Here is a 21,485-nt window from a genome sequence, read left to right as displayed (position 1 = left end):
GAGGGAGCCACGCTGAGGGTTGATGGACCCGCTCCTGCTCCCCGGACCTTACAATGAAGAACACTAACTTAGGTTGTCGAAAACCCGAGATGTTGCTTCAGAAAGGACAGGAGAGATGGCTATAGAATAAACGTTTTTTTTATTGCAGTTCTGAACTCTTGGATCTTTCCCCAACAAAATGATGAGAACGTGCAAAGGACGGGATGCCTCACTAACGCATGACTAACACAACCCCATGTTAAACTCACTGGCAAAGTGGAGAAGCTAGCCCTCCTCCCATCTCCAGTGCCGAGGGGAAGATTCTGCCCTCGCCTGCTTTCTAGAGCTCAGTTTCCTCCTTAAAGAGGAGAACTTATCTCCGAGGACTTTCCTCAGTCCTGTACTGTCGCTGGTGAAAGCCAAGTCCCTCCTGATGCCAGGTAGCTGCCCTGTGAACATTTCCCAGCGTGCCAGGGCGTCCACAGCTGTGTCCACCTGCAGGAGCTCTTCCTCGGAGACGTCCTTTTCGAGAGCGGCGATGCACATCTGCAGCCAGAGCCCGTACTCCTTAATGATGTCCAGGGGCTTGGGGGTGCCACTCAGTTGCTCCTGGCTGGGGGCATCGGCCAGGGAACACGACTGTTCGTCAAGGTCCAGATCCTGGAAGGTGGAAACTGCTTGGCTGCAGGTGTCTGGGGTCAGGGGCTCAGAGAGGGACGTGACCGCCTCAGAGTCATTCTCGCAGCCCATCCCGGAGTCTGTGCTGTCGGGCAGAATATCTTCTGATACTGACAGGTCTGTCAATTCTTGGCTGGGCCAGGTAGCCAGGATGGTTTGCGTCCAGGCGTAAAGTTTCTGCAACCAAAAAGAAGGGAGGGGAAGGGCCGTGGTTGCAGTTTCCACTCTTATTGCAGTAACAATAAGGTGTGTGTTGCATAGGAGTAAAATTCAGGATTTGGTGTAGAACTTAGTAATTTATTTTTACATTTATATGCTGCTCTTCCTTCCAGGAGCCCAGAGCAGTGTATGTGGTTCTGTTTATCCTCACAACAACCCTGTGAAGTAGGCAAACTTTGGGCCTCTAACTGCTGCAGGACTAAACTCCCACCATCCCTAGCCTCTTGGCTAGGGATGATGGAAGTTGTAGTCCCCCAGCAGCTGGAGGGCCAAAGTTGTGCAATTTGTGTTTATATACCACCCTATATAAAATCTCAGGGTGGTTTACAATTTAAACGAACAGCAAGTAAAATCCTATAAAACAGATTAAAATTACCATCAATAAAACTTTAAAACAACCTAAACTAAAAGCCTTATACAACAGGTGTTTTCAAAAGTCACTTAATAACAGAGACAGGGAGATTTTGATTTCATTTGGGAGTGTGTTCCAGTGCTTCGGGGCACCCCTAAAGGAGGCCCGGTTCTGGTTCACCACCAAGCATTCCCATCCAAATGCAAACCAAGGCAGACCCTGCTTAGCAGAGAGGTAATTCATGCTCGCTGCCACAAGACCAGTTCTGCTGCAGGGCCCATCTGTTATAGTCCTCCCTGGCCAACTGCGAGGGTTCTGTTCCAGCCAAACCTCGCTGTTTGCAAATTCACAATTCGCGAGGCATTAAAGTCTAAGGGAAACAGGGTTAGGGGAACTGTGACTGCAAAAAGACCCCCAAATAAAGGGAAAAAATAATTGCTAAAAATAAAAACCCCACAAAAAATCCCGTAATTTCGCCAAATGTCAGCAAGAGGAATGAGCAGATTGAACCTCTGAACTCCTCCCCAATAGCTGAAACCCCCTCAAAATCACTAAAAAACCAGGAAACAGTTGGCAAGACCTGTCCAAAACCGTGGTTTGACAAGGGCTGTGTTGACGCCATGAAAGCCCTTGTTTCCACATACCTTACCCACAAATCCAGCTCAGGAACTAACACCGCAATAGCTCTCCCACACCACCTCATCCTCAAGAACATGGGCGTAGCGCCCTTTGGACAAGCAGGGACAAATGTCCCTGGAGAGGGCCAAGGGGCCCCCAAGCACACTGCCCCTGCCCTGCCTCATTGCCATCCTTGTGCTGCCAAACTTGCCCTTGCCCCGTCACTTATCTTTGCCGCTGTGCACCGGCCCACCCGGCCAAGACCCACAGCGGCAGGTCTCGGACCCTAATAAAGTTGATTTGAGACTGAACCTCTGAACCCCCCAAAACCTCTGAAAAACCACCCAAATCACTAAAAAACCTCACCAATGCAGGTACTTGGGTCAAAGAAAGAAGCATCTTGGATCAGGCCCAAGGCCCTTCTAGTCCAGCATCCTGATTCCTGCTGTGGCCCACCAGATGCCTCCAGGAAAACCACAGGCAAGAGGGGAGGGCGTGTCCTTTCTCTCCTGCTGTTGCTCCCCTGCAACTGGTATTCAAGAGGCATCTTGCCTCTGAGGCTGGAGGTGGCCTATAGCCATTGATACCAGTAGCCATGGATAGTCCATGGACAGACAATAAGCCCCTCTTAAAGCCAGCCAGGCTGGTGGCTGTCACACATCCTGTGGCAGGTTTAATTATGACCCTGAATTTAAGACTATCTGCACTGCAATTTCTAACATTAAAGAACTTGGGGGAAAGCTAGTCTTGGATTCAGGTAAATACAGTATGTGCTGTGTGGGGAAAGTGCTTCCTTTTGTCGGTCCTAAACTTCCTGGCCATCAATTTCACGGGATGACCCCTGGTTCTAGTGTTATGGGCGGGAGAGGATTCTATCCACTCTCTCCACACCATGCATATGTTTACAGACCTCTATCACGTCTCTCTCCTGCTGCTTTTTCCCAGCTCTGAGCTGGCTTACAGAGAAGACGGGGCCTTTCTCCGAAGCCTTTTGATAAGAGCCGAGGGCGTGGGAGAAAAGCAGAATCTCGTCTCACTCGGGCAGAGGTTTGGACAAGATAAGAAAACAGCCGGAGAGATTCTTCTCGGTTGCACAGGATTTTGATTTGAAGCGTGCCCGTATGTATGTATGTATAATCCCACTTGCTTTCAAGCTCCTTGTGCTTGACAGAGGGCTCAGGAGGAGGAGAGAGGAGAGCTGGTCTGGAGGTAGCCAGCATGACTGGTCCCCATAGCTAAGCAGGGTCTGCCCTGGCTGCATCTGAATGGGAGACTTGTTGTGTGAGCACTGCAAGATATTCCCCTCAGGGGATGAGCAGAAGGTTTCAGGTTCCCTCCCTGGATTCTCCAAGATAGGGCTGAGAGAGAGTCCTGCCCACAACCTTGGAGAAGCCGCTGCCAGTCTGTGAAGACAATACTGAGCTGGATAGACCAATGGTCTGACTCAGTATATGGCAGCTTCCTATATTCCTATGTTCCTAAGAGCCTTATGCACTTGTGGAGAAGATAATAACAGCCCTGCTGGATCAGGCTGAAGGCCCATCTAGTCCAGCATCCTGTTGCCTCTGGGGAGCCCTCAGGCATATCCTCTTTCCTGCGGTTGCTCCCTTGCATCTGGTTTGAGTTGCAAGATGCAAGAGAGAGCAGGAGGGATCCTTGCTGTTTCTTCCCTCCTTTGATCCCCTGCATTAGAGGAGATTCTCTGCCTCTCTGGAGCCCTCTGACAAGCACAGGGCAGGGCCTTGGAAGAGAGCAGAGTTGGGTTCTTCTCAGGTGCCCACAGCTTTGGCACCTCGCCCATTGTTTCTCATCTCCAAACCTCCGTGTAAGTATGACAATAACTCGCCTTTCTCCCCTGACCAGAAGCCTTGGGAACAGCGGAAGCTGCCCTGACCTAAGTCAGACCACTGTCCCATCTAGCTTGGTATGGCCTACATCAGGGGTGGGCAAACTTGGCTCTCCAGCTGTTGTTCAACTGGGGATGATGGGAGTTGTAGTTCACAGGAGAGCTGGTCTTGTGGTAGCAAGCATGACTTGGCCCCTTAGCTAAGCAGCGTCCACCCTGGTTGCATTTTAATGGGAGACTTGATGTCTGAGCACTGCAAGATATTCCCCTTAGAGGGTGGAGCTGCTCTGGGAAGAGCCTCTAGGTACAAAGTCCCCTCCCTGGCAGCATCTCCAAGATAGGAATGAGAGAGATTCCTGCCTGCAAGCTTACAGAAGCCGCTGCCAGTCTGTGTAGACAATATTGAGCTAGATGGACCAATGGTCTGACTCAGCATATGGCAGCTTCCTGTGTTCCTACACTGGAAGACTTAGAGGGGGATATTAGCAAGGCCAGTACGAACATGATGAATATTTATATACCACTTTTCAATGAAAATTTCCAAATTGGTTTACATAGATGTAAATAAATAAAATGGCTCCCTGTCCCCAAAAGCACTCAGTCTAAAAAAGAAACATAAGATTTGGAGAGATGCTGCATTGGGGATGGATAGGGTCGGTTGCTCTCCCCCTGCTAAATGAAGAGAATCACCACTTTTAAAAGGTGCTTCTTTGCTTAGTTAGCATCGCGATAGAGACTGGCTAAGAAGTTTACCGTGTGTGTGTGTGTGTACACACCCCTGACTCCTGCACATGGTCTCCTTAAGGCCTGCCTTAGTGGCCACAGCCTGACCAGAACAGAACGTGCACTAAGTGATACATGGGCGAGGGGAATATGTCGACTGATCACCATATTTATGGTTTGGTGGAAACCCTCTGTCAGCTCAGATTGGCTAGTGACTAGGGAGTTGCCACCTTCAGCATGTGGCTTGGCTCAGATGCTTGAGCCGCCTATAAGTTTTTGCTCTGCAGAACGCTGCCCTCTGCTTCTGACACAGGAGGTGATCTCTCTGCAGCCGGTGATGCTAAACCATCTTGCCTTGCAGAAAGATGGGGAAGGAACAGCTTTAATGGTTCTTACCTGGTAGCGCTCGATGAGCTTGAAGCCCACAACGTACTGTAGCTTCCGGAGACAAATCGGGCAGGGCTCCAGCGGCCGGAGCAGAACTTCGTCCAGACTCAGCGCGCCTTGCATGATGCACTGAAGCCAGCGGCAGTTTCCCAGGCCAATCAGGTGACAGATTTCGTGGCATGTGACCTTTCAGTGGAAGAACAAAAGATTCTCTAGCCCAGGGTTTCTTAACCTTGGGCCCCCAGATGTTGTTGGACTACAGCTCCCATCATCCCAAGATATAGCCTTTGTTGCTGAGGATGATGGGAGTTGTAGTCCCAACAACATCTGGAGGCCCAAGGTTAAGAAACCCTGTTCTAGCAACTTTTCCCAGTCTTGGGATAACTTTCCTCTTCTCTCTCACCCCTGCTATATTGACTGAGAGACGCACACAAGCCTTTTCATTTTCTGTATGTAAGATTTCTACAAGCCAAATCAGCTGTGCAGGAATAGCTTGAGACCAGAGTCCTTCCTCGGCTGCACCATTTCAAAAATCCAGGTAGAAGAACTGCATATTTGAACCCAGACCCAAGTCAAAAACTCCCCGCACCTGTAAATTTAGTATGTTGGAGAGGACAGCCTTAGCCTAGCCATCTCCCTGGTCTTTCCACATAGGAAGCCGTCTTCTACTGAGTCAGACCCTTGGTCCATCTAACTCTAACTTGTTGTTCCTGGGGATGATGGGAGTTGTCGTTCAGCAACATCTGGAGTGCCACAGCTTGGGAACCACTGCTCTTGTGCCACAGAGTTAGGGCCAGTGTTCCCTCTAACCAGGATTCCCAGATATTGCTGACTACAACTCCCATAATCCCCAAAGGCCACTGTAGCTGGGGATGCTGGGAGTTGTAGTCGACAATATCTGGGAATCTGTTAGAGGGAGCATTGGTTAGGGCCCTAACCCATTACCAACAAACTCCCCGTACTAACAAGGAAAGCCACTGTTGAAGCTTAAGAGGCATCTTGCAGTCAATGAAAGCGACAGTGCCAAATTAGAAATTAGACAATTTAGAAATAAAGCCTCAAACCAACACAGACCAAATGCACCAGAGTGCACTTAGTGTGCCTCCCAGTCAAATGCAAGCCTAATCACAACGCCTTAACAATGGTGCATCAGGAGAGCATCGTTTGCAACTTCAGAGAGCGAGGGAGGTCCTATGCAGAGCAGAGCATTTTCTTGCACATTTCAGCAGGAACCCTGTCAATTTCAACAGGCTCTGAAATCCTGTCGATTTCAGCCTTCGGCTCCTGCCTGTGGGCTTCCCAGGGGCATCTGGTGGGCGACTGTATGAAATCAGGATGCTGGACTAGATGGGCATTCTTGGGCCCGATCCAGCAGGGCTTCTCTTACGTTATGTAGGCAAATTCTTCTTCCTCTCGAAAACATTTTTCAAGAAAAGGTGGCTCTCAGAGTGGTTGATGTCACAGGAATACTGTATGAGGCTGCTGTACTGGAGTTCACAGTCAAATCCACACAGAAGCCGAGGCTGATAGGCTTAGGTGACTTATTACATTTAGAGGGAGCTTCTGGAAATAATTTCACCTGCTGTCCTGCAAATGTAGCACCAACCTGCTAGGAATGGTTGCTTCAGGCCTTGCCTGCATCAGCTGCCTTCTTGCCCAATTCATAACCACCCTGAGCCATTTTTGGAAGGGTGGTATATAAATCAAATAAATAAATAACCACCTTGCCAACACCCTACGTAGAGTAAGGCTTCCCAAGCTGGAGTCCCGTGATGTTGTTGGACTCCAACTCCAACCACAATGGCCTTTGGCCTCACTGGGAGGCCCAAGGTACAGTATCCGGCTTTCTGGAAGTATCTATCTATCTTCTATATATTTAATTCTCCTAGACATACCCATCACTAATCGCATGCGTGGCAGCTCTCGTGAGAGTTCAAACTGCGGCCGAAGGGTGGGCGGAATGGACTGAGGCCTGGGGAGGCGGGGCATTGTAGATGGGGATGATGGGAGTTGTAGTTCAACAACATCTGGAGGGCCAGAGGTTAAGAAAACCCCTGCTAAGGCCATGAAAACATATGCCACCATCACTATTAACTTTTAAGGTGCCAGGGGGAATGCTTAGGAATGCAACAGAAGAACAGCCCTGCTGGATCAGGCCCAAGGAAGCCCATCTAGTCCAGCATCCTGTTTCACACAGTGGCCCACCAGATGCCTCTGGGGAGCCCACAGGCAAGAGATGAAGGCAGGCCCTCTCTCCTGCTGTTACTCCCCTGCAACTGGTATTGAGAGGCATCGTGCCTCTGAGGCTGGAAGTGGCCTATAGCCACCAGACTAGGAGCCATTGATAGACCTGTCCATCATGAATCTGTCTAAGCCTCTTTTAAAGCCATCCAAGCTAGTGGCAGAGAATTCCATAGATTCATTATGTGCTATGTTAAAAAGTATTTCCTTTTGTTAGTCCTAAATTGCTGGGCCTTCAGTTTCATGGGATGACCCCTGATTCTAGTGTTGTGAGAGAGGAAGAACAACTTCTCTCTCTACTCCATGCATAACTGTATATACACCATGATCATGTTTCCCCTTAGTCGCCTCTTTTCCAAGGCAAAGAGCCCCAGATGCTGTATCCTAGCCTCATAAGGAAGGTGCTCCAGGGCCCTGATCATCTTGGTTGCCCTCTTCTGCACCTTCTCCAGTTCTGCAATATCCTCAAGATACGGTGAAAAAGCTGTGCACAGTACTCCAGACGTGGACAGGAAACTTCCTTTCCGAGCAGTCAGAATGGGCAAAGGGCACAACCTCACCTTGCAACACTGCAGCATCTCCAGAATGTTGAACAGCAGCGTCTGGTTTCGGGCCTGCTCCGCGGCCTCACTGCGCACCTCCTGCCTCTGAGGAGACGGGTTCAAGGTGATGCAGCCCACCTGGGGGAAGTCGCCGGAAAACCTGGCAAAACTGCACACGCCCACCTCTGGGGAGAGAGGAAAAGGCCATCGGAGAAGGTCACTCTCATTTCCCCAGGCACCCAGTTCTCCCTCTATATCCAAGAAGATCAAAAGGTTGATGTAAATAGCATAAAATATGCTTAATATAATAATCAAGCAATCCGATTCAAGAAAACATCTGTCGGATCGTTCTCCTAAATATCGTATCCGGCGTTGGAGAGGAGAGCTGGTCTTGTGGTAGCAAGCCTGACTTGTCCCCTTAGCTAAGCAGGGTCCACCCTGGTTGCATATGAAAGGGAGACTAGAAGTGTGAGCTACTGCAAGATATTCCCTCCTCAGGGGATGGAGCCGCTCTGGGAAGAGCAGAAGGTTCCAAGTTCCCTCCCTGGCAGCATCTCCAAGATAGGGCTGAGAGAGATTCCTGCCTGCCACCTTGGAGAAGAATGCACTTACCTTAATTTTAGATAGCTATAAAAACTATAGGAACATAGGAAGCTGCCATATACTGAATCAGACCATTGGTCCATCTAGCTCAGTATTGTCTACCCAGACTGACAGCGGTTTCTCCAAGGCTGCAGGCAGGAGTCTCTTTCAGCCCTATCGGGAGATGCCCTATCTCCAGATAGGGCTGAGAGGTCAACAAGATAAACGCACCAGTACAAGTCCGCTAAACATGCCAGTACTCATGTACTCCCACAAGTAAACGTGGGATGCTCAAAGATCTTGGTAAATGCCTGCCTCTCTTCCAGATCGAACCTTGGAGAAGCTGCTGCCGGTCTGTGTAGACAATACTGAGTTAGATGGACCAATGGTCGGACTCAGTATATGGCAGCTTCCTATGCAACATATTTAAGCTCTAATGCTTCAGGCAAGGAGCCAACTGTGGTTTGGGTGGCAAATCCAGCTTTCAATAAACCGCCCCCCTCCGCTTTGGGAAGAACCTGGGCTAGAAAACATACCTTGGCCTGGCAAGAACTTCCCGAAGGTGAAACTCCACGTTTCACATGGGTAGAGGTCAGCAAGGGTGAGGCCCAGGACACAGAGAGCATCCATTGGCTTGTTGTTCTTCAGAAAGGTCAGGATCCCATCTACAGGGGCCAGGAGAAGAAATAGAAACCTGCTCATTATCATCTTGGTTGCCTTGGTAGAGAAGATGAAAATGATGTTGAACTAGACAAATATGGCGTGCCCAGCTCTAGGCATGGCAGGTGAAGGGGAGTTCACATACTGGTAGAACCTACAGCAGTAAAAAAGTCACCTCGACAGCTCTCACTGTCTTGTCTGATCCTTTAAATCCTTGGGTTGTGGGTTCGATTCCTGATAGAGAGGCAAGGGAGGCTGTACCTATAAGACTTTGGTTTAGGGAAAGGACTGTCAACTCAGTGGTAGAGCATCTGCTGTGCATTCAGAAGACCCCGGGTTCAGTCTTGAACCTTGGGTTCTCTCCAGGTAGGGCTGGGGAAAACTGCTGCCTGAAACCTTGAGAAGCTATTGCCAGTCAGAGTAGACAATGCTGAGCTAGATGCATCAACTGTCTGACTCAGTCTGGCAGCTTGAATCAATTTGTCAATTGCCTAAAAGGCAGGTGGTCCATTGGGTTAAGTTATCCGATCAGTTGCCCATTCCAGTTCTAGGTGTAGAGTTTTTAATTTGACACTTTATTTGCGAATTATGTTCGGACCACCCCTGAGTCTCCCGGGAGAAGACAGGAAGAAGATAGCCACAGAGCATGTCCCTAAAGCATCGGTCTAATCAAAGGCTCAACTCCCAGGCTGGGCAAATGAATCTTCCCCTAAAAACAAAAAGATGAAAATATCATCTGGAAAAACAGTGATAGCGATCATCTGCCTGGTGGTCTGGTCATGTGCTATTCTAGCTGCTGAGCATAAAATGGTTTTCCAAGGGAAAACATTTATTTTTCCTAACTCTGCTTCTTCCCTCCCTGCTTTATGAGCAAGGAAGTGATTTCCACATATAGCCTAAAGCAGGATGGCGCGGCGAGGAAGTAACTTGCCTAGGAAGAAAGAGGTTGCTGGTTCGAATCCCTGCTGGAATTTTTCCTAGACTATGGGAAACACCTATATCGGGCAGCAGCGATATAGGAAGATGCTGAAAGGCATCATCTCATACTGTGCGGGAGGAGGCAATGGTAAACCCCTCCTATATTCTACCAAAGACAGCAACTTGAGTCGACACCAACTCAAGGGCACAGTTTTACTTTAGGGGTTCTCAAGCTTCGGACTCCAGATGTTTATTGGACTACAACTCCCATCATCCCCATCCACGGCTTTTAAAAACGTGCAGTCAGACACAATGCCTGTAGTTTGGGGTTTTGTTTGTTTTTGAAAGCAGTCCTAGAAGAACACTGGTGCAGTTAACAACAATTCAAGTAATGCCAAAATTGGATTATGCTAGATCATGGGCTCCCAGCCTATGGTACTTCAGATGTTGCTGAACTACAACTCCCTTCATCCCCAGCTGCAATAGATTATAACTGGGGATGATGGGAGTTGTAGTTCAACAACATCTGGAGGACCACAGGGTGGGAACCCCTTTGTTAAGTGATGTAAAAAGTGACTGATAATGAGGAAAGTAAAGAGAGTAGTCCAGGCTCCCCTAGAAGCCAGACCCTGGTCAAGTTTTTCACACAGTGCATGATTAATCTATGGAACTCTCTGCCACAGGATGTGCTGATGGCCACTAGCTTGGATGGCTTTAAAAGGGTTTGGACAAATTCATGAAAGACAGGTCTATCAATGGCTACTTGCCTGGTGGCTGTGGGCCACCTCCAGCCTTAGAGGCAGGATGTCTCTCAATACCAGTTGCAGGGGAGCAACAACAGGAGAGAGGGCATGCACATTCCTCTTGCCTGTGGGCTCCCCAGAGGCATCTGGTGGTCTCCCCATCTCTGGCAAAATTTTAAAACTCTCAAAAGAGACATTTATTCACCCAGGCTTTTAACTAGACTTGTGGTTTTAAATTGCTTTAAGGTTTTAATTTCTGTTTTAATTTGTTTTATGTTGATGTAAGCCACCCAGTGGTGAAGGTTTGGGGTGTTGTACAAATATCTATCTGGATATCTAGTGATATCCAGATATAGATAGAGAGATACCTCTTCTGCAATAGTGCTGTCAGATTCCCAGTTCGGAGGATTTTCTCCCACTCTGTATAGACTTCTAAATGCCATGGATTATGACTCTAGGCAGCAAAGTCTGTGTGCACAGGCAAGGAAAATGCACAGGTGTGCGGGATAATTGTGCACACTACACGCACAGATTACACTCATGTAGCATTTTGCAATTCTGGGTTTTATTTATTTTATTTATATACCGCCCTTCCAAAAATGGCTCAGGGCAGTTAAAAAAAAAAAAAAAAGTCTTGTCCCTGTCCTCAATTACCTTTGACTATTATAGGCTGGGGAGGATGGTAGATCATCAACATCTGGGGAGCCACATCTGAAAACCCCTGGCCAAAGACGTTCAGGGAAAGGGCTCCAGGCAAGGATGAATTGGAGCACCAGGTACCCCCGCTAAATGAGCAAAAGCACCTTTCAAAGTGGAGATTCTCTTCTCTTTAACGGGGGGAGAGCAACTGGCCCTATCCATCCCCAGCACAGCATCCCTCCAGTGGCTGTTGCTGGTATCTGCCTTATGTTTCTTTTTAGATTGTGAGCCCTTTGGGGACAGGGAGCCTTCTTTAGTTATTACTATTTTTCTATGTAAACCACTCTGAGATCTTGAAAAGCAGTTTATAAATATTTGTAGTAGTAGTATTTATTGTTTGTTTGTTTATTTGATTTATATACCGCCGTTCCAAAAATGGCTCAGGGCAATTTACAACAAATAAAAACAATCAATCCATTAATAGTTAAAATCAAAACGATATCAATTAAACAACTAAAATCATTTGAACATTAAAAACACCAACATTTAAAACCAGCATTAAAATAGTAGTATCTTAATACTATGAATACACCTTGACATTCCTCTCCTCTCGCCTCACCTGTGTGGAGTTGCACTCTGTCGGAATCCTGGTTGTGGCGGTAACAGCAGTGAAGGGAGGAAACCGGAACCGAAGGAAGGCACTTGACCCGGAGGCCAAGAAAAAAGGACTCCACACAGCTCCGGAGGGAATCGAGCAGCGAGATCCCAGCTGGGCCTTCACTCAGGTCTAGGAGCAGAAGTGGCAAGGTCAGCAACCCCAGTAAAATGAGAAAGGGGTGTGGGGGGGATTTCTAGGGGTGCAACCGCCGCCCCCGCCCCCCCCCCCCCAGTTAGTTACTGTATTTCCCTGAATCGAAGACGGCTCTGAATTTAAGATGAGCCTCTTAAAACAAGTTATACCTGTATTTTACCAAAAGGGGAGGACTTGGAATTTAAGATGATGTCCACATTTCTAAGATAACATGGACAAAATCTTGGATTCAGTCTTGGAAAAAGTCTTGGATTCAGGTAAATGCAGTAATTATCTTTAAAAATCTGACATACTGCCACTTTGAATGAGTGATGCAGCTCTTCCTTGGGGTGGGAGGGGGGAGAACATCACTTTGTTAAGCGGGGGGTGATTAAAATGTCTCTCTTTTAGGGTTGCCATGCCCCCTGGAATTTCGGGTAGCCCCCAGATTTTGGCTCCTCCACCCGGCTGCTAAATTCCACCCGGATTTACACGGATTTCAAATGCGTTGCCCGGATTTTACTCCGGATCCGATCACTTGGGAGGGCAGAGAAGGAGGGGAAAGTATACAAACCTGTCAAATAAATAAAAAATGCAAAATAGTTGCACCACCCAGTAGGCCACCCAGGTTTGGGAATCTTGACTCTGGCAACCCTACTCTCTTTGGCAAGGAAAACATCTTCCTTCTCCCCTGACATGACTCCCCCACCTCTGCCCCACCAGTTCTGTCATATGCATCTTTGTGGAGGGATAGGATGGGCACTTGGCTTGGTCTGGGCATCAGAGCTGGCCTCTGGGGACGTTTTCCAGTCCATATGCCCGGTGGTGCCTGGGCTACCTATGGGTTGCAGGTAGATGTGCTTGCGGTAGAATCGTTGCTTCCTCCTCAGCAGGGAGTAGTAGAAGGTTTCAAAGTCCTCGGGGGCATCGGGGTGGCTGAGCTGCCAGTCGAAGGCCGTCCGGATGAACAAGCTGCAGAAGAGCGTCCGGTGCGGGTTGTACGCTTCGGAGAGGAAGAGCTTCTCGGCCCTGGAGAAGGCTTTGGCGTAGAGCTCCTGCAGGGCAGGGTTGGTGGAGATCAGAGCGTCCTTCAGCGCCCGGGGCCCAAAGCTGAACTCCTGCGCATGTCTGCACTGCAACATTGCTGACAGGCTCTGGTTCCGTGGGACCGCCTTCTGGGAACATAGGAAGCTGCCTTATTCCGAGTCAGGCCCTTGGTCCATCCAGCTCAATATTGTCTACACCAGGGCTGCTCAACTTCGGCCCTCCTGCAGATGTTGGCCTACAACTCCCATAATCCCTGGATTTTGGCCACTGTGGCTGGGGATTCTGGGAACTGTAGTTCAAGAACAGCTGGGGGGCCTAAGTTGAGCATGCCTGGTCTACACTGACTGGCAGCCTCTCTCTAAGGTTTCAGGCAGGAGTCTTTCCCCCAGCCCTACCTGGAGATGCTGCCAGGGATTGGACCTGGGACCTTCTGCTTGCCAAGCAGATGTTGGGCTTTGCTCTCAGGTAAGCTTGTCAACCTATGCTGCACCAGTATATAGATATTTTTCATGTTGAGAAGTGTGTGTCCCTGAATATCACTGGCTAAGGGGCACCCCTGGGAGAGGACTGTTGCCTTCATGTGCTGCTGGTAGGCTTTCTGGTCTGGAGGAACCTGTGGCTGGCCACTGTGGGGAGCAGGATGCTGGACTCGATGGAACTTGGATCTATGGGCCAATTCCTGGAGGACAAGCCTGTCGATGGCTACTAGCCTTGATGGCTAAAGGCCACGTTACGAGGGAGAATAATACCTTTGAATGCCAGTTGCAGAGGAGCAACAGGAGGAGAGAGCGCATGCCATCATCTCCTGGCTGTGTGGCTTCCCATGGCATCTGGTTTGTGAAACAGGGTGCTGGACTTCTATATGGGCTATGGGCCTCATTCAGTCTGGCTCTTCTTATGTTCTTATATTTGAATTCAAAGAGTTATTTTGTCATATTATTTTCTCATGCTGTAGTCCGGGAACCTTGAGTTCCTAGACGTTGTTGGACTACAACTCCCATCATCCCCAGGCACAAGGGCTAATCCCAAGGGTGGGACCTACCGCAGAGGTCCCACCCTTGGGTCCCCAGATGTTATCAGGACTGCAACTTCCATCCTCTCCAACCACCATGGCTTTGGGCCACGGTGTATGGGAATGATGGGAGTTGTAATCTCTGGATCAACTGGAGACACAAGGGTGGAGCTCCTGGTTTAGGGAGATAGTGTTGCATAGTGGTTAGCTGTGAGCCAGGAGGTCAGGGGCACAGGTTCAGATTTCTTACAGGGCAGCAACAGTCCTAGTTCTCTATCTAATCTATCTATCATATTTTTATGACGCCTGATATGTAAATCTCTAGGTGGTGTACAAAATTTAAAATATTTAAAAGTCACAAATTAAAATACATGACACAATAAAAACCATAGAATAAAATAATTATTAAAACCAGTTTTTAAAATAATTAAAATTAATTCTCATCGAAAGCATGCGAAAACAGGAGAGTCTTCCTGAAAACAAACAGAGGAGGAGATGCTCTTATTTCAGCGGAGAGCATATTCCAAAGCCCTGGGGCAGCCACAGAGAAAGCCCGGTCCTGGGTCGCCACCAAACGAGCCGGTGGCAACCGTAACCGGACCTCTCCAGAAGATCATAACAGGCGGCAGGGATTACGACAAAGGAGGTGCTCTCTTAAATAGCCTGGATCCAAGCCATTAAGGAGTTTATAGGTAATAACCAGCACTTTGTATTTCATCCAAAAACATATTGGCAGCCAGTGCATTTCTTTTAAAACCGGTGTTATGTGGTCCCTTCGTGTTGTCCCAGAGACCAATCTGGCTGCTGCAAGACGACATTGCAAAAGAAAAGAAAAAACCATAACAAAATCCAAGACAGTGTGAATTAGGAGCATTTGCTGCAATTATTTCCATAGATTCCACCATCCATGGTTGGCGCACTCCAACCATGTGCGCTGTCGGCCTCCCGCCTATCACCGCAGAATGGTCTCTGCGTTGCCCTCCACGGTATTTCCCTTGGAGTGTTCCTTCCCCAAATGTTACCTCCTATCATCCAATTGTTTACGGTGTCATTATGCCCGCCATCCCTCAACTATACAGTGTACAATCTACTCATCAGCGATTCCCTTTGTAAATCGGTTCCCATCCAACAACTCCCTGAGAGCGGCAAGTACCCATGAATTATTCTCTTTCCTCCTTCGGCTTGATGCCATTCATTCTCTGCTTCATTCTGGCACCCCGTCTCCCCACCCGCTCCAGAGAGAGATGTTCCGGGGTGATAATAACAGGCATTAGGAGTGGAATAAAAGATGGCACAACTGTCCAGGGGGAGGAGGGAGGGAGGGACGTCAGAATGTCGTGGCAACTCTTCCCAAGTGCAAGTGGTTCTTTAAGCATCTCGGGGAACCTTTCAAAATTATTTGTTTTCTGTCTGCATTCTCTCATCAATCTGTTTGTAATCTTTGCTAGCTAATCCATCTCCATTTTTTCTCATCTGGATTGCTAGAAAACAGAACAAATAAGATGCAGTCAGGCTTTACAAGAGAGAGGAGAGAGGGTGGTGAGAGAGGGGTGTGTGTGTGTGTGTGTGCGTGCGTGCGTGAGAGAGAGAGGTGTGGGGGTGAGAGGGTGTGTGTGAGAGAGAGAGTGAGGGGTGTTGTGAGAGAGAGATGTGTGTGCACGCGTGAGAGAGGGGGTGAGAAAGAGGTGTGTGTGAGAGAGGGAGGCTTTGTGAGAGAGAGGTGTGGGGGGAGGGGGAGGTGTGTGAGAGAGGGGTGTGTGTGTGTGAGAGAGAGAGTGAGGGGTGTTGTGTGAGAGAGATGTGTGTGTGTGTGCGTTTGAGAGGGGGTGAGAAAGGTGTGTGTGAGAGAGGGAGGCGTTGTGAGAGAGAGGTGTGGGGGGAGGGGGAGGTGTGTGAGAGAGGGGTGTGTGTGTGTGAGAGAGAGAGTGAGGGGTGTTGTGTGAGAGAGATGTGTGTGTGTGTGTGCGTTTGAGAGGGGGTGAGAAAGGTGTGTGTGAGAGAGGGAGGCGTTGTGAGAGAGAGGTGTGGGGGGAGGGGAGGTGTGTGAGAGAGGGGTGTGTGTGTGAGAGAGAGAGTGAGGGGTGTTGTGTGAGAGAGATGTGTGTGTGTGTGTGTGTGTGTGTGTGTGCGCGTGCGTGCGTGCGTGCGTGCGTGCGTGAGAGAGGGGGTGAGAAAGAGGGGTGTGTGAGAGAGGGAGGCTTTGTGAGAGAGAGGTGTGGGGGGAGGTGTGTGAGAGGGGTGTGTGTGTGTGAGAGAGAGAGTGAGGGGTGTTGTGAGAGGGAGGTGTGTGTGTGTGTGTGTGAGAGAGAGAGAGAGAGGGGGGTGAGAAAGAGGTGTGTGTGAGAGAGGGAGGGGTGAGAGAGAGGTGTGGGGGGGAGGGGTGTGTGTGTGTGTGTGTGTGTGTGTGTGTGTGTGTGTGAGAGAGAGAGAGAGAGAGAGAGAGAGAGAGAGAGAGAGAGAGAGAGAGAGAGAGAGGTGGGGGGAGGTGTGTGTGTGTGAGGGGGGGGGGGATGCACCATTATGGCATTCAAGATCTATGATGTGATTACTTAGTTATTTCATTTTCCTCCCACACTGAATTCAGGCTAGAGTGCAAGGTTCCCTGCTGCCCATTTTTCCAGGTTCAGAGAATAAAATGGGATCTGGGTATATGTGCCTCCCTGAGTTCCTCGGAGGAAGAAGAGCAACATAAAATTGTAATTAATTGTAATCAATCACTGTAATTAATTGTAATCAATTCCTTTCTTGTTTGCCTGATTCCCTGCTGTTGCTAGCACAAGGGTTCCCAACCTCTAATCCCCAGATGTTGTTGGACTATCACTCCCAAGGGGATGATGGGAGTCGTAGTCCAACATCTGGGGACCCCAGTTTGAGAACCTCTGACCCAAGAACCCAGAGTTTTAATTCCAGAGTACATTCCCCTAAGGTGGCCTTAAGACAGGTCTTAGCAAATTTTATTCGGATATAGGAACCTGAAAATCTCAAAGTTTGAGTCAGACAGTGGACCCTTGACAAAATTGTTGGACCTAGTGACAGGCATCATGAAGGAAGGTAAATGGGCTTCTCTTTATCCCCTTTACAGCTGAGATACTTAGAACAGAAAAAGGGTTGCGTGGAACAAATGAAGATTTTATGTAATAACTCTGCCTCTGAATAGGCACCATGCCTATATTTCTAGGCACCATGGCTCCCAAGATTTGTCAAGCCCTGCCCTAGTCTAAGCACCACAGTTAAATTTCTAGGCACCGTGGCACCCTGGCGCCTGGGATTTGTAAGCCTTGCCTTCAGCCAAGTCACGGTCTCTTATCATCTTTGTAAGGGAGGGCTGATCATGACCAGGATCATAAACCTCACAGCTTCCTGACGGAAATGGAATCTGGCTCACAGGTTCATCAGGCCTTGCAGCTGTCTCTCTTTGCCTCCTTTTGTCATACCATATTAAAGTCACCAAGGCTGCGTAGCCAAAAATGCCCAGAGTCTTTTCGTTTTAGTTGCATTTCCATGTCGTTTGTCCCCCGGCACTAGGAGACATTTGGGAGCATGATTCTCCTGCCATTTCTGATGTACCCAGAACGGAGAGGACAAGCAGATATGCAGAGATCATCAGCTAGCACTCATCAAAATAGAAACACTGTCTGGAGAAGAGCTCAAGGGCGGCAAATCTCAGCTATCCATCCAACGCAGGGCGCCTTGTGCTGCTTCGTGCTTTTGCAGGGAGACCTGATGCTTTCTACAAATGAATCTTGGTATGATTTTAATGTGAAAAGAGTTTTTAAAAAACAACACCCAACCATGCAACATTTCCAAAAGCTTGAGTACGGCCACAATGGCTTGATTCACACAATCTTCTGAATCTAGGTTTAACAGGTTATCAACATTAGCACAGATTAGCTGGAGGGCACAGATTATTTTATCTTTATGCTCACATTACTCTGTGGGCGCAGATTATCTGGAATGAAGAAAAGATGCTTCCCCTCCACCACCTGTTACCAGAAAAAGAATATATATCTCAAATCTAGGTTTAATGTGGGTTACCAATATAAGTATGATTGTGTGAATCCACACCAAGACAGGAATCTCAGATTCATCTTGGGCCATAAACCACCTTGGCATGGGTTCATACAATCACACCAATATGTCAGTAACCAATGCTGGTAACTCACATTAAATCTAGATTTGAACAATTGTGTGAATAAGGCCAATATGGACCTAAGAAGGGGCATATATATCTTCCAAAGGTTCAACCACTGTCAAGCATCTATATGCAAATGGACCACAACGATTCACACGTGCATGCATGATGCTTGGACACTCAAGCCTTTATTGCTGAATGTGTGAATGGGCTCCATCCCACAAGCACGTGGCTACCATCAGGAGTGGAACCATGTATCAAGTGACACATTCTACAGGAAGCATAACCCATGCTTAGTATATGAGATGGGAGCATCTCCAGCACAGGTTTTTCCTGTGCCCTGACAGTAACAGGAGATATGCCCCCTCAAATGAGGTCATGGGGTGACTCCTCCTGACATTAAACCAACAATCCTCCCACCTGGCATGAACCATCTTTCAGTTGATCAGCAGATCAGTACCTGGGGGTGGGGGGGGCGGTCCTAGGGCCTGCCTACCCCTCAACAGAGTTTCTAAGCCCCCTCCCATGTTGTTACTGAAGCTATTTTAAACTAGTTTTAATCCTATTTGTTTTAAATGAGTTATTTTGTTTTTATCCGTTTGTAGTTCTGAACAGCGATATATCTGTTTATATTTGTAAACTAGAGCCATCAAAATCTAATACATCATAAATAATAAACAAACAGATACTTCCTAAATAACTGAATGTCACTTGTACCTAGGACTGGTGGGGGGCAGATAAGCTACTGGGGTGTGTGTGTGTCAAACTTTAGGCGGGCTAGGGGTTTGCTGGTCAGCCTGTGCAGAAGAATGAAATGCCAGAATGGATTTCACCGCTTCAGTCTGTGAAGAATTGAAGATGTGATTTGGATGCTGGGTTTTGACAGAGACTTTCATGGGGCAGAACAAGAAGAAAGTGCCTTACAGCTGTCCCCGACCTTAAAGATGGTGTAGGAAAGGAGCCCCAGATGTGCCTTTGAACCCCACGGATGGGAAGAATGTTGATGGAAGCATGTGGAGAGCTCTACTGATTCTTAGGGACTAGCGCCTATCAGAATGGGGAACCGATTTAGAGTGAGGCTCACCCGCACCAGCATTTGTGTGAAAGCACCCAAACCAGAGAGTCCTGCAAAGGTCAGCGTGGGACTGAAACCCACCTGACGTGCACAGACCAATGGAGGGTCTGCTTCTCTGGGCTGGCATCTCTACTGCCGGCCCATCATCCCCAGCCAACCCCGTGGCTGTGGATGATGGGCGTTGTAGTCCAACAGCAGCTGGGGACTCTTTCTCTGGAGCAAAGAGCATGCCTGGAAACCTGGATCACAATGGTCCGGATCCAGAAAGAGGCTGCCATGAACATCTCGGGTATCCCTGTTCTCGCTGCGCGCCTAGCCCCGGGATCCCTGGCGATGCATTTTCACATATATGCTGCTGGAGGAGCCCGGCTTGGCTAGAAACCAAATAATAATAATAATAATAATAATAATAATAATAATAAATAATTAATGAGGAGGAGGAGATGGAGATGCTAAAGGAAGCTGCTACTCTCCGTCCCACGCACTGCTGCAGAAATGGCCATCTATTGAGTTGGGAGGGGGGCAGCTTTGGGGAGCTGGCGCGGGGGGGGGCTCTTTCTCTCCCCCGCCCCGCCCTGACGGCTCCCGTGGCGCAGCTGCCACGCATGGAGGCAAAGACCCAGCCCGACCCGCTTCTGCCCGGCGGATCGCCCAGCTGCTGCGTCCCCCGAAGAAGGGCAACACGCGAAGGGGCGCGCTCTGCCGGGCCGCCGCGTCCACACGTTCGCAGCCGCTGCTTCGCCTGCCTCCCTCCCTCCCGCACGTCCCCCGCCTCGGCCGCCCCTCCGGGGATCCCGATCCCTCCCCCCTCCCCCGGGAGGCCACCGCGCACTTCTTGCCCACCGAGGCCGGGCAATGCCGCTCGGAGAAAGCGCGGGGCGCAGCAGGCAAGGCGTCGATCCGCGCAAGACTAGACACCCCCCCCCCATCGCGCGCGCGCCCGCCCGCCCGGGATCGCGCTCCGGAGTGCCTGGCAGGCTTCCCCCCGGCGCGCTCTCCGCCTCGGCGAGCCGTTTCTCCCCCCACCAGCCCCGCCATGGCAGCGGGGACTCCTCCGGCTCCTCACCAGCCCCCGCTCCTCCTCCTGCGGCGCGACTCACCTCGCTGCCAACCTTCTGCTCTCCGCCTTGCTCCTCTCCGCAGCCGGCCGGGCCGGGCAAGGCGCTGCCGCTGAATGGCGAGAAGCTGCTGCGCGCTGCCGCGGAGCAGGCGGAGGAGGAGGAGGAGGAGGGATGGGCATGGAAGCGTAGCGGGGCGGGGAAGCACCCTCCGAGCCCAGGAGGGAGCCCAACGAGCAAGTGCTCGCCTCGCTGCCCCTGGTGTGCCTGCGCGATGGCCAGCCACGGGGGTCCCCAGGTTAGGAACAGAGGAAGCTGCCATATACGGAGTCAGACCCTTGGTCTATCTAGCTCAGGATTGTCTACACAGACTGGCAGCGGCTTCTCCAAGGTTGCAGGCAGGAGTCTCTCTTGGAGATGCTGCCAGGGAGGGGACTTGGAGCCTAGATGCTCTTCCCAGAGTCACCCTGAGGGGAATCTCTTACAGTACTCACATGTAGTCTCCCATCCAAATGCAAACAAAGGTGGACCCTGTTTAGCAAAGGGGACAAGTCATGCTTGCTATCACAAGACCAGCTCTCCTCTGGCGAGGAGAGACACCATGACGATGGTCAGGATCCTGACCATGGTATAAGGCAGCTATGTTCCTTTGACCCCCAATTTATCTGACTGTTATCCTGCCCTTCTGCTAAGGAACTCCGGAAGTTCATGGTCCCCCTCTCCAATGTTATCTTCACAACAGCCTTCTAAGGTAGGAGATGCTAAGAGAGAGAGAGCAACTGACCCAGATTACTCAGTGAGCTTCCTGACTAAGTGTGGATTTGAACCTGGATCTCTTCAGCCTCAGCCTCTGCACATGGTTTATGCCAAAGCTAACGATATAGAAAACTACCCACACTTACATGGTTTCTGTAACAAGAAACATCTTTTTCCCTATAGCGATTTGAATATTCTGTAAATTATAAATGTATTATTTTAAACGTTAAGCTGGTCTAAGGACTGTAATAGATTCACTTACTCTTTTTCCCTGTAGAAGAGAGGGAAATTGAGGCATTTTCAGAGGCCCTGGGTCCTGCTAAGCAAATAGCTGGTGCCTCTCGCAATAGGAAACGGACTCTCATGAGCATACTCAGAAACACTTTGGCCCTGCTGGATCCTTTTTTTAAAAGCTTCTTTCCCAAGGAAAGGCATTTTCAGAGATGGCCTGCTCAAGGTGCCAGAATTTCTGGAAATGTTTAAGTTGG

The 21,485-nt window shown here is 49.4% G+C and overlaps 1 protein-coding gene across 3 annotated transcripts; it reads right to left on the bottom strand.

Annotated features, from left to right (window-relative positions):
* Positions 1-120: 120 nt before the first annotated feature.
* Positions 121-20,478, bottom strand: AMZ1 (archaelysin family metallopeptidase 1). 3 transcript variants are annotated; one of them, XM_053277077.1, is made up of 7 exons: positions 20,284-20,478; positions 12,756-13,092; positions 11,747-11,914; positions 8,704-8,832; positions 7,604-7,770; positions 4,812-4,988; positions 121-834 (listed from the first exon to the last, which is right to left on the bottom strand). In XM_053277077.1, the coding sequence occupies exons 2-7, from the start codon at positions 13,057-13,059 to the stop codon at positions 265-267; spliced, it is 1,515 nt and encodes a 504-aa protein (XP_053133052.1). In that variant the 5' UTR covers positions 13,060-13,092; positions 20,284-20,478; the 3' UTR covers positions 121-264. The 3 variants fall into 3 exon arrangements, with proteins under 3 accessions (XP_053133052.1, XP_053133051.1, XP_053133050.1); XM_053277076.1 differs by having other exon boundaries at positions 12,756-13,089; positions 20,284-20,477; XM_053277075.1 differs by lacking the exon at positions 20,284-20,478 and adding an exon at positions 15,130-15,710.
* Positions 20,479-21,485: the final 1,007 nt, after the last annotated feature.

Source organism: Hemicordylus capensis, chromosome 13 (assembly GCF_027244095.1).
Source record: "Hemicordylus capensis ecotype Gifberg chromosome 13, rHemCap1.1.pri, whole genome shotgun sequence".
Classification (NCBI taxonomy): Eukaryota; Metazoa; Chordata; class Lepidosauria; order Squamata; family Cordylidae; genus Hemicordylus; species Hemicordylus capensis.
This window is presented reverse-complemented; position numbering and strand designations above follow the sequence as displayed.

Coding starts and splice junctions, on each gene's coding strand:
- AMZ1 (XM_053277075.1), bottom strand. CDS start 15,168: ATGGCATCAAGCCGAAGGAGGAAAGAGAATAATTCATGG. Junction 13,093..15,129: donor GGAAAGAGAATAATTCATGG/GTACTTGCCGCT, acceptor CTATGTTCCCAG/AAGGCGGTCCCACGGAACCA. Junction 8,833..11,746: donor CAGAGTGCAACTCCACACAG/GTGAGGCGAGAG, acceptor TGGCCCCTGTAG/ATGGGATCCTGACCTTTCTG.